Source organism: Coregonus clupeaformis, unplaced genomic scaffold (assembly GCF_020615455.1).
Source record: "Coregonus clupeaformis isolate EN_2021a unplaced genomic scaffold, ASM2061545v1 scaf0078, whole genome shotgun sequence".
In the NCBI taxonomy this organism is placed as follows: domain Eukaryota; kingdom Metazoa; phylum Chordata; class Actinopteri; order Salmoniformes; family Salmonidae; genus Coregonus; species Coregonus clupeaformis.
In genome coordinates this window covers 308,908-322,191 of record NW_025533533.1, presented here as the reverse complement: position 1 = coordinate 322,191, position 13,284 = coordinate 308,908, and the positions used below count along the sequence as shown (strand labels likewise).

The 13,284-nt window shown below is 41.8% G+C and overlaps 1 protein-coding gene across 1 annotated transcript in view; it reads left to right on the top strand.

The window, feature by feature from the left end:
- Positions 1-8,214, top strand: part of LOC121557044 (zinc finger protein 271-like) — a 145,116-nt gene extending 136,902 nt beyond the window's left edge. Inside the window, exon 5 of the mRNA XM_045213094.1 lies at positions 6,179-8,214. Coding sequence (XP_045069029.1) covers positions 6,179-7,267 — 1,089 coding nt within the window. The 3' untranslated portion in view covers positions 7,268-8,214. The remainder of the gene's footprint in view (positions 1-6,178) is intronic.
- Positions 8,215-13,284: the final 5,070 nt, after the last annotated feature.

Here is a 13,284-nt window from a genome sequence, read left to right as displayed (position 1 = left end):
GTTCAACTGTCGTACCCCATCAGATCCCAAAATAAGCTTTTTCTACTCCAATGTTTAGAAACAGTGTAAATGTAAACCAACACTGTATAGCCTCAACATGGTTAAAACTATAATATTGATGTCATGGATGGTCCGACCTTGCATCCATAGGTCTGTCTATGATTTTGAGAGTAGTTACATTTCTCCAGTCCCATCCACCATCTTATTACCAAAACAGTGGTGGAATGACAGCTTTGTTATTGTTTGAACTGCAGATTGGTTGATTGATTGATGTGTGGCTTTTTTTAAAGGGCTAACCTAGGTTTTAAACAGCAGCAAAATTGGGGGCTGGAGAAATGTAACCACTCTCAAATTCATAGAGGAAGCTATTGTAGCAACCTTAACCCAAAACCTAGCGACCTCATCAAGAAGTTCAGACATCTTGGTATAACAGTTATAAGGTGTTGGCTTGACAGTCTCTGGACCCAGGTTTGAGTCCAGCTCAGGGCTACCCCCCGGAATTCACTACACTATGAATACAAGGACTGGCCATCCATAAGGTCAAAATCACAGTTTTAACCTGGTTTTGAAGATATACAGTGTTTGTTTACAACCAGTGGCATTATACAAGCTTATGTTTTGGTTTCTGATGGGGAAATACATTTGAGGCATTTATAAGTTATATTCTTCAAGAATCAATGGCTATATAGTATATGGGTTTTTCTATAACTGCCAGTGAGGATTTCCTTGCATTTATGGTAGTGTAGTTCCCTTAAGGGTCAGTCAACTTTGGTAAAACATACTATGGGGAGTCGTGACTTAGGTTGAAGGATCTAAACGGACACCTGAAAAGGCCAATGAAATCCGCGCCTCGCTGGAAGCCCCGCCTTCCACAGGTGATGAGCGTTAGGCTCGGATTCATTCCTTCAATTATTCCGCTCTTTACCTCGTTGTGAACAGGAACGATTCATGCTACAGGTGTAGACCTTACTTACAAGCTACCTGCCGGAATACATAGTGCCAACTGTAAAGTTTGGTGGAGGAGGAATAATGGTCTGGGGCTGTTTTCATGGTTCATGCTCCTTAGTTCCAGTGAAGGGAAATCTTAATGCTACAGCATACAAATCCAAATAGACCTTACCGTGAAATTCTTACTTACAAGCCCTTAACCAACAGTGCAGTTAAATAAAGTCAATAAAATATTTACTAAATAAACTAAAGTAAAAAGTAACACAATAAAATAACAATAACGAGGCTATATACAGGGGGTACCGGTACCGAGGTAATGTGCCGGGGTACAGGTTGGTCCAGGTAATAATGAGGCTATATACAGGGGGTACCGGTACCGAGGTAATGTGCCGGGGTACAGGTTGGTCCAGGTAATAATGAGGCTATATACAGGGGGTACCGAAGTAATGGGCTGGGGTACAGGTTAGTCCAGGTAATAATGAGGCTATATACAGGGGGTACCGGTACAGAGGTAATGTGCCGGGGTACAGGTTAGTCCAGGTAATAATGAGGCTATATACAGGGGGTACCGGTACCGAGGTAATGTGCCGGGGTACAGGTTGGTCCAGGTAATAATGAGGCTATATACAGGGGGTACCGGTACCGAGTCAATGGGCTGGGGTACAGGTTAGTCCAGGTAATAATGAGGCTATATACAGGGGGTACCGGTACCGAGGTAATGGGCTGGGATACAGGTTAGTCCAGGTTATAATGAGGCTATATACAGGGGGTACCGGTACCGAGGTAATGGGCTGGGATACAGGTTAGTCCAGGTTATAATGAGGCTATATACAGGGGGTACCGGTACCGAGGTAATTGGCTGGGGTACAGGTTAGTCCAGGTAATAATGAGGCTATATACAGGGGGTACCGGTACCGAGGTAATGGGCTGGGATACAGGTTAGTTGAGGTAATTTGTACATGTACAGTACCAGTCAAAAGTTTGGACACTCCTACTCATTCCAGGGTTTTTCTTAATTTTTTACTATTTTCTACATTGTAGAATAATAGTGAAGACATCAAAACTATGAAATAACACATATGGAGTCATGTAGTAACCAAAAAAGTGTTAAACAAATCAAAATATACAGTGGTGTGAAAAAGTGTTTGCCCCCTTCCTGATTTCTTATTTGTTTGCATGTTTGTCACACTTAAATGTTTCAGATCATCAAACAAATTTAAATATTAGTCAAAGATAACACAAGTAAACACAAAATGCAGTTTTGAAATGAAGGTTGTTATTATTAAGGGAAAACTAAATCCAAACCTACATGGCCCTGTGTGAAAAAGTGTTTGCCCCCCCCGTTATAACAGAACTCAACTGTGGTTTATCACACCTGAGTTCAATTCCTCTAGCCACACCCAGGCCTGATTACTGCCACACCTGTTCTCAATCAAGGAATCACTTAAATAGGACCTGCCTGACAACGTGAAGTAGACCAAAAGATCCATCAGTCTGGAAAAGGTTATAAAGCCATTTCTAAAGCTTTGGGACTCCAGCGAACCACAGTGAGAGCCATTATCCACAAATGGCGAAAACATGGAACAGTGGTTAACCTTCCCAGGAGTAGCCGGCCGACCAAAATTACCCCAAGAGCGCAGCGACGACTCATCCAAGAGGTCACAAAAGACCTCACAACAACATCCAAAGAGCTGCAGGCCTCACTTGCCTCAGTTAAGGTCAGTGTTCATGACTCCACCACAAGAAAGAGACTGGGCAGAAATGGCCTGCATGGAAGAGTTCCAAGACGAAAACCACTGCTGAGCAAAAATAACATTAAGGCTCGTCTCATTTTTGCCAGAAAACATCTTGATGATCCCCCAAGACCTTTGGGAAAATACTCTGTGGACTGACGAGACAAAAATCGAACTTTTTGGAAGGTGTGTGTCCTATTACATCTGGCGTAAAAGTAACACTGCATTTCAGATATGGCAATATAGAAGCAAACCGGATGGACATCATGAAAATGATCGGAGAGGTTGAGAGTAGAAGAAGTTCAGGAGCAAAAAAAATAAATAATTATAATATATATAATAGAATTATTGTAAAATTGACTGTGTCCATAAGGGGTAGATAGTAAGTATAGGCTGGAAGTAGAGGCCTGGGCATTGTTGTTCACAAATTTACCCCAAGTAGGGAAATGATGGTGGGGTTGAAAAGTAATAAAGGGGAGTATATATATAAAAATAAAAAATAAACATGGGGGATTGGAAGTGATGCAGACAATTACATTGATAGATTATATCTTCTATCTGCAATATTAAGCTGATCCCCCAAAAAAAAAAAAAAAACCCTCTGCATTTCAGAAAAATAACATCATACCAACAATAAAATATGGTGGTGGTAGTGTGATGGTCCGGGCCTGTTTTTCTGCTTCAGGACCTGGAAGACTTGCTGTGATAAATGGAACCGTGAATTCTGCTGTCTACCAAAAAATCCTGTCCGTCCATGTGTTCGTGACCTCAAGCTGAAGCGAACTTGGGTTCTGCAGCAGGACAATGATCCAAAACACACCAGCAAGTCCACCTCTGAATGGCTGAAGAAAAACAAAATGAAGACTTTGGAGTGGCCTAGTCAAAGTCCTGACCTGAATCCTATTGAGATGCTGTGGCATGACCTTTAAGAAGGCAGTTCATGCTCGAAAACCCTCCAATGTGGCTGAATTACAACAATTCTGCAAAGATGAGTGAGCCAAAATTCCTCCACAGCGCTGTAAAAGACTCATTGCAAGTTATCGCAAACGCTTGATTGCAGTTGTTGCTGCTAAGGGTGGCCCAACCAGTTATTAGGTTGTAGGGGGCAAACCCTTTTTCCCACAGGGCCATGTGGGTTTGGATTTTGTTTTTCCTTAATAATAACAACCTTCATTTCAAAACTGCATTTTGTGTTTTACTTGTGTTATCTTTGACTAATATTTAAATTTGTTTGATCTTAAACATTTAAGTGTGACAAACATGCAAACAAATAAGAAATCAGGAAGAGGGCAAACACTTTTTTCACACCACTGTATTTTATATTTTATATTCTTCAAAGTAGCCACCCTTTGCCTTGATGACAGCTTTGCACACTCTTGGCATTCTCTCAACCAGCTTCATGAGGTAGTCACCTGGAATGCATTTTCAATTAACAGGTGTGCCTTCTTAAGTTAATATGTGGCATTTTTTTCCTTCTTAATGCGTTTGAGCCAATCAGTTGTGTTGTGACATGGTAGGGTTGGTATACAGAAGATAGCCCTATTTGGTAAAAGACCAAGTCCATGTTATGGCAAGAACAGCTCAAATAAGCAAAGAGAAACGACAGTCCATCACAACTTTAAGACATGAAGGTCAGTCAATCCGGAAAATTTCAAGAACTTTGAAAGTTTCTTTAAGTGCAGTCACAAAAACCATCAAGCGCTATGATGAAACTGGCTCTCATGAGGACCGCCACAGGAATGGAAGACCCAGAGCTACCTCTGCTGCAGAGGATAAGTTCATTAGAGTTACCAGCCTCAGAAATTGCAGCCCAAATAAAGACTTCACAGATTTCAAGTCACAGACGTATCTCAACATCAACTGTTCAGAGGGGACTGGGTAAATCAGGCCTTCATGGTTGAATTGCTGCAAAAAAACAACTACTAAAGGACACCAATAAGAAGAAGAGATCTGCTTGGGCCAAGAAACACGAGCAATGGACATTAGACCGGTGGAAATTGAGATTTTTGGTTCCAACCGCCGTGTCTTTGTGCGACGCGATGTGGGTGAACGGATGATCTCTGCGTGTGTAGTTCCCACCGTGAAGCATGGAGGAGGAGGTGTGGTGATGTGGGGGGTGCTGTGATGGTGACACTGTCTGTGATTTATTTAGAATTCAAGGCACACTTAACCAGCATGGCTACCACAGCATTCTGCAGTGATACGCCATCCCATCTGGTTTGGGCTTAGTGGGACTATCATTTGTTTTTCAACAGGACAATGACCCAACACACCTCCAGGCTGTGTAAGGGCTATTTTACCAAGGAAAGTGATGGAGTGCTGCATCAGATGACCTGGCCTCCACAATCCCCCGACCTCAACCCAATTGAGATGGTTTGGGATGAGTTGAACCGCAGAGTGAAGGAAAAGCAGCCAACAAGTGCTCAGCATATGTGGGAACTCCTTCAAGACTGTTGGAAAAGCATTCCAGATGAAGCTGCTTGAGAGAATGCCAAGAGTGTGCAAAGCTGTCAAGGCAAAGGGTGGCTATTTGAAGAATCTCAAATATAAAATATATTTTGATTAGTTTAACACTATTTTATTATTATTATTATTATTATTATTATTATTATTTTGGTTACTACATGATTCCAGGTGTGTTATTTCATAGTTTTGATGTCTTCACTATTGTCCTACAATGTAGAAAATAGTAAAAATAAAGAACAACCCTTGAATGAGTAGTTGTGTCCAAACTTTTGACTGGTACTGTATGTTATTGTTAGGTGAAGTTATGGGCCAATTTGGCATACACTTAGTGTGCAAAGGTAGCCAAAGAGCATTTTACGACACAGAGCTTAATGTGAGTTTCCTTGAGTAGCACTCCCGATCTTGCTCTGATAATGTGTGGTAATATTCAGAATACATTGTGAAAAACTAAAATCTTTGCTCACCATTTTTGCTCCATGCAGATGTACTACATCCATAACTAGCGATTTCTGCATTAGCATGGAGGAGTTTCTGCAGCCAAATTGTGTTGCATAGCAACAAACGGCAAACACAGAAAGGGTCCTATATTGGAGAGTAAAAGTCTTCTGGCACTCTGCTTAGGATTTTACCAACTTTAATAACTTATTTCGAGCCTAGAATCATCGATGTTACTACTAATCTGAAAACAAGACAAAAGATGACTATTGTTGCTCACTTGACTGTCTTAAGACAATTGTCAAATAATTAAAGATGTCAGTTGTTGTACAATTTCATGGGTATGCTCTGGGTATCACATTTTATCTCAAATAAACAGTGTATTTCTGCTGTTGTGGTTCTTTAACCATCTGTCTGACTTTGTCGTTCACACAGGAGACAGACGTGGCTATCGTGGATCCTCTGGGGAGCCTCAACAACATGATGCTGACGAGGCAGAAAGGTCTCTCTCCAGATCAGAACACCTTAAGAAAAACCATCTGAGACCCACTGGGAAGAAATCTCACTGCTGTTCTGACTGTGGGAAACGTTGCAAGTCTTCATCAGAACTTAAAATACACCAGCGAGTACACACAGGAGAGAAACCTTATAGCTGTGATCAATGTGGGAGGAGTTTTATTCGGTCAAGCTCCCTGATAGTACATCTGAGAATACACACAGGAGAGAAACCTTATAGCTGTGATCAATGTGGGAAGAGTTTTATTCGGTCAAGCTCCCTGATAGTACATCTGAGAATACACACAGGAGAGAAACCTTATAGCTGTGATCAATGTGGGAGGAGTTTTACTCAGTCAAGCTCCCTGATAGTACATCTGAGAACACACACAGGAGAGAAACCTTATAGCTGTGATCAATGTGGGAGGAGTTTTATTCGGTCTAGCTCCCTGATAGTACATCTGAGAACACACACAGGAGAGAAATCTTACAACTGCTCTGACTGCAGAAAGACTTTTGTTAATTTAATAGATTTAAAATCACACCAGAGAACACACACAGGAGAGAAATCACCATATAGTTGTACTCAATGTGGGAAGAGTTTTACTCGGTCAAGCTCCCTGATAGTGCACCAGAGAACACACACAGGAGAGAAACCTTATAGCTGTACTCAATGTGGGAAGAGTTTTGTTGCGTCTTGCGATCTGACGAAACACCAGAGAACACACACAGGAGAGAAACCTTATAGCTGTACTCAATGTGGGACGAGTTTTACTCGGTCAACCTCCCTGATAGTGCACCAGAGAACACACACAGGAGAGAAACCTTATAGCTGTACTCAATGTGGGAAGAGTTTTACTCAGTCAAGCGCGCTGATAGTACATCTGAGAACACACACAGGAGAGAAACCTTACGACTGCTCTGACTGTGGAAAGACTTTTGTTAGGTTAAGAGCTTTAAAATCACACCAGAGAACACACACAGGAGAGAAATCACCATATAGTTGTACTCAATGTGGGAAGAGTTTTACTCAGTCAAGCGCGCTGATAGTACATCTGAGAACACACACAGGAGAGAAACCTTACGACTGCTCTGACTGTGGAAAGACTTTTGTTAGGTTAAGAGCTTTAAAATCACACCAGAGAACACACACAACACAGGAGAGAAACTTTATAGCAGGAGATAAATGATATAGCTGTACTCAATGTGGGAAGAGTTTTATGCAGTCAAGTGGCCTTATAGTACATCTGAGAACTCACACAGGAGAGAAGACATATAGCTGTGATCATGTGACAAGAGATACTCTGATAAAATATCTCTGATCAAACATCAGAAAATACATACATGAAGGAGTTGTTTCATGATATCAATGAAATAATGTCACAGTGTAGAATATTTAAACATTGTAGTAGGCGTATTTTAATTAATATCACAATGTAGAACCCTAAACGTTTCCCCCTGTTCAATTTATTTCAGCATGATATGGATATTAGCCTCTGGGAAAAATCCAGGCTCTGAATTGAAAGAGTATACATGTGATTTAACAAAAAGTGAAAGAAAAAAAAAGTTGTGTTACACTTACCTTGTTGGCAACCCACTTTAATCAAAATGCAACACTTCAAAATGTAGCTAGCTGTTTTCTACAAATTGTCCTTCAACCAGTGATGTACACATTATTCCCAGATTCCATGTGGTGTTTGAGCTATTCGTTTTAACAGGACGTGCAACCTCATCTCCCCCCCTCTTGCGCAATTGATTTCAACATGATATCGATGAAATAAGTGTTGCGTTCCTTTGTTTAGCGACCCATAAATGTAAATGCATCCCTCCAAAATGTAGCTGACTGTCTTCTGCAGGTTGTCCTCTAACCAGTGAAGTAAAAGATATCTCCCATTTCCATGTGTTTTTTTAGTTGTGTTAGTTTCAACAGCAGGTACAACCTGATCTCCCCCATAATCGATATCAGTGACTTATTGTTGGTGCTTGTGCAGTTTATAAAGTGTTTGTTTTAATATGATTATTGTGGCACATTTGTGTAGATAGTACAGTTTAGGTTTCGGTTTTCAATATATCACAAACTGTTTTTGCATATTGGTTATTGATTTGGACATGTTAAAACTGTGTTTTGACATTGAGGTTTCCCACGTAGCAAAATGTCATTGAAAAGACATTGAAAAGAAGACTATGCCTGATGTCCAATATAAACTCAGCAAAAAAAGAAACGTCCCTTTTTCAGGACCCGGTCTTTCAAAGATAATTTGTAAAAATCCAAAATAACTTCACAGATCTTCATTGTAAAGGGTTTAAACACTGTTTCCCATGCTTGTTCAATGAACCATAAATAATTAATGAACATGCACCTGTGGAACGGTCGTTAAGACTTACAGATGGTAGGCAATTAAGGTCACAGTTATGAAAACTTAGGACACAAAAAAGGCCTTTCTCTTGACTCTGGAAAACACCAAAAGAAATATGCCCAGGGTCCCTGCTCATCTGCGTAAACGTGCCTTATGCATGCTGCAAGGAGGCATCCTCCCTCATGTGGTACCCTTCCTGCAGGCTCATCCTGACATGACAATGCCACCAGCCATACTGCTCATTCTGTGCGTGATTTCCTGCAAGACAGGAATGTCAGTGTTCTGTCATGGCCAGTGAAGAACCCGGATCTCAATCCCATTGAGCACGTCTGGGACCTGTTGGATCGGAGGGTGAGGGCTAGGGCAATTCCCCCCAGAAATGTCTGGGAACTTGTATGTGCCTTGGTGGAAGAGTGGGGTAACATCTCACAGCAAGAACTGGCAAATCTGGTGCAGTCCATGAGGAGGAGATGCACTGCAGTACTTAATGCAGCTGGTGGCCACACCAGATACTGACTGTTACTTTTGATTTTGATTTTGACCCCCCCCAGGGACACATTATTTGTGTGTGGAACTTGTTCAGTTTATGTCTCAGTTGTTGAATCTTGTTGTGTTCATACAAATATTTACACATGTTGTGGTCCTCTGTAGCTCAGCTGGTAGAGCACGGCGCTTGTAACGCCAAGGTAGTGGGTTCGATCCCCGGGACCACCCATACACAAAAATGTATGCACGCATGACTGTAAGTCGCTTTGGATAAAAGCGTCTGCTAAATGGCATATTATATTATTATATTATTATTATTATATATGTTAAGTTTGCTGAAAATAAACGCAGTTGACAGTGAGAGGACTTTTTTTTGTTGCTGAGTTTACATTCGGTTTTAGTTGAAAATATGTATTTTCAGGTCGTTTTTTCAACGACTTGACAACAACTTAATTTCAACGTACTTGCAGCCTATAAACATGGACGCAGTATAATAAATTGGTCTATAATCAGTTTTATTAACAATCTTACATCACTCCAGTATTTCTTTAAAACATTCAAGTGCTACTTGTCTTTATTCCACTACTGAAGAAGCATGACTCAAATCACCTACTCATATTTCAAACATCCAGCCTGACAAAATATATATGTTTTATTATTCAATGCCTCACCATTAAGTGAATTATTGCCAATACATATTAACAAAGGGGTGATCATTCTGTTTTGATATTTCATATTTACAATTCATGCAACATTTAGTAATCATAATTTATGCAACGAACTGACCATTTTGGGGTACAATTATATTGACATTGTTGCACTGCTTGTAGAATATCAGGGTTCATTCTCAGATGTGCCAACCCAAATGTACTAGAGTATGACATTGGGGACTCGGCCCCGATCCAACAACATGCCTATCGAGTGAACCCTGAAAAGAGAGAGAAGCTCCGCAGTGAGGTGGAAAGTTACTACGGATATTGCAGGAGTTTCCTCTTGAAATCAGACATGTCCGTGGTAAGGACAACTTGGTTGCTGATTGTCTCAAGGGTGGGCAGTCAAAACGATTTGTGTTTTGCATTTAGCCAGTGCGTTGTCATGGATCACAATTTATTTTGACTGCACATTTTTCTGTATTGGAGATGAGTTTTGTTTGGGCTCGTTCCAAGGGGACGAGAGTTCTAGAAGCTAATGAGTTTTAGGAAGACGAGAGTTCTAGAAGCTAATGAGTTTTAGGAAGACAAGAGTTCTAGAAGCCAGTGAGTTTTGGAAGCTAGTGAGTTTTAGGAAGACCAGAGTTCTAGAAGCTAGTGAGTTTTAGAAGCTAGTGAGTTTTAGGAAGACCAGAGTTCTAGAAGCTAGTGAGTTTTAGGACGACCAGAGTTCTAGAAGCCAGTGAGTTTTGGAAGCTAGTGAGTTTTAGGAAGACCAGAGTTCTAGAAGCTAGTGAGTTTTAGGAAGACCAGAGTTCTAGAAGCTAGTGAGTTTTAGGAAGACGAGAGTTATAGAAACTAGTGAGTTTTAGGTCAGTAACTTATAACCACGGAACCACCCCAGACCTTTCATGCATGACTTAAAGCACCTGAGTATTAGATTTACTGCCAGGGTCTAGTATGTCACATGAGGTGTGGCCCACGGCAAGAAGGCACCAGAGCCTATTGTGGTAACAGGTTCACACTAGATAACACAACCACACAGTGCATGAAAAACATGAGGCGTGGCTAACGTTATCCAGCTTGAGTTAGCTTCCGAGCTAAAATACAAACTCGGTAGCACAGAGTAGATCCTCCATATGACGTTGAGAAATAGTGCATTGTGGGTAGTTTAGAAGATATCTGGAAATAAGTTAATAAATATGTAATAACGCAAAAACATAACTGTTTGAACTTAATAGGTAACCAGATCGTGACTACAACTAAGTTCCTAAGTCTTTAACCACACTGTGTTGTTACATTGGTGAGTAAAAAAACATGCTTCCTACCCTTTAACTTTTTATCTGAAAATAAAATCTACATTTTACTCAACTTCGTTACCCACTCCAGTCAGCAGATGGCGATGTGGGACTTTAAGGCTATGCTGCTAGTGTGACGTATAATCTAGTGGACGGGACGCTTCTTTCAACAGCAGCAACAGTTAGTCAGACACCTCGGTAGCTTGCTAGACAAAATAGCCCAACCAATAAAGCTCTTTAGACGCTTTCGTGTATATTAGCCACTGTGTTTTAAACCCACTTCTGTCGTGTAGTTAGTTATCCCATTTAATTTCATATTTACGGTGTTGTTGTTATTGGTCAGCTAGCTGGCTGGTTAAGTTAGCACTAGCCTAGCTAGCTAACACCCCCGACCATGAGCTCACTAAGCTACTCTCCTCCTGCTAAAGCAGAGGAGGTCTGCTGGACGGAGAAAGAAGCTCTAGTGAAAGAGGAGGAGGAAGAGGAGGATGTTACAATACAAAAACAAGTAGAGGGTGAGGCTGTTACCGTGAAAGAAGAAGAGAAAGACGTTACAGTGAAAGAAGAGGAAGACGCGTTCAGAGTGAAAGAGGAGGAGGATGTTACAGTGAAAGAAGAGGAAGACGTGTTCAGAGTGAAAGAAGAGGAGGAGGAGATGACTGTCACATCGAAAAAGGAGGAGGAAGAAGAGGAGGAAACTGGATATCTGGTTCCGGTTTCCCAAAGGCATCTTAAGGCATCCAATGGTTCTAATGATGAACTTAGCAGTAAGATGGTTTTGAGAAACCGGGCCCTGATTAACACTAGTAAGTACTGTCTTAAAAACAGAGGCACAAACTCTGCAGCTGTTGAACTGATGTGTGGTGTTAAAGGTGAATTCTGTAGTTGCTACATCCATATTTGGACTTTTAAATTATTTATATATAGCCATTGATTCTTGAAGAATATAACACATGCCTCATGAGCTTAGTTCAACTGTCGTACCCCATCAGATCCCAAAATAAGCTTTTTTACTCCAATGTAAATGTAAACCAACACTGTATAGCCTCAACATGGTTAAAACTATAATGTTGATGTCATTGATGGTCAGTCCTTGCATCCATTGATCCAAGATGGCGTAGCAGTGTGGTCGTGTTTTCTGTAGTCCTCATGTAAATAGCCTGTCTTTTAGTTTTTTTGTCTTTTTCGTATATAATTCTCAATCTCACTTTCCATCCTTTAACTAAATATACCTTCCTGCAACCCTCCTCACCCAATGTGGAACGGATTCTATTATTTCTTCATACATTTTTATCCAGAACCTCTGGCTGAAACTAGCCAGCCAGCTAGCTAACTAGCTACTTGCTATTAGCCACTGTTAGCGGTCTTCACCATTGTCCGTTGCCGTGGCCTGCACTACCTACCAACCAGCTCTAGCCTGGACAATAATCGGCCAGTCTGCACAGCATGCTATCGACCCAGAGCATATCGGATATTCTGCCGGAATCACTGAATCACTGGACCTTAACACCGGATCATCGCAACTAGCTAGCTGCAACCGAATGGCTGTTGTCATTGTTGGCTAATCACCACTGCCCTGAAGCTAACCCCAGTTAGCCTTGAGCTAGCCTCGAGCCAGGCCCATCTCCCAGCTATCTACCTCTCTGTCAACCGGACGGGACCTCCTACTGTTGACACGGAGCCCCGCCGATCCATCACGACTGGTCTGCCGACGTAATCGTCTGATGTGGTTTCAACAGGCTTCCCGTTGCGACGACCACTAAGATCCATCTGCTAGCCCCGGGCCCGCTAGCACGCGCAATCAACAGCCGTGCCTCCAACTCGCCTGTAGCGTAGCACCAATTGACCACTGAACTGCTCCCGGACTTACAGTGGGGAGAACAAGTATACATTTACATTACATTTACATTTACGTAATTTAGCAGACGCTCTTATCCAGAGCGACTTACACATTGGTGCATTCACCCTATAGCCAGTGGGATAACCACTTTACAACATGTTTTTTGTTTTTTTGATTATTATTATTATTATTATTATTTTTTATTTTATTTTAGGGGGGGGGGGGGTAGAAGGATTACTTTATCCTATCCCAGGTATTCCTTAAAGAGGTGGGGTTTCAAATGTCTCCGGAAGGTGGTGAGTGACTCCGCTGTCCTGGCGTCGTGAGGGAGCTTGTTCCACCATTGGGGTGCCAGAGCAGCGAACAGTTTTGACTGGGCTGAGCGGGAACTATGCTTCCGCAGAGGAAGGGAGCCAGCAGGCCAGAGGTGGATGAACGCAATGCCCTCGTTTGGGTGTAGGGACCGATCAGAGCCTGAAGGTACAGAGGTGCCGATCCCCTCACAGCTCCATAGGCAAGCACCATGGTCTTGTAACAGATGCGAGCTTCAACTGGAAGCCAGTGGAGTGTGCGGAG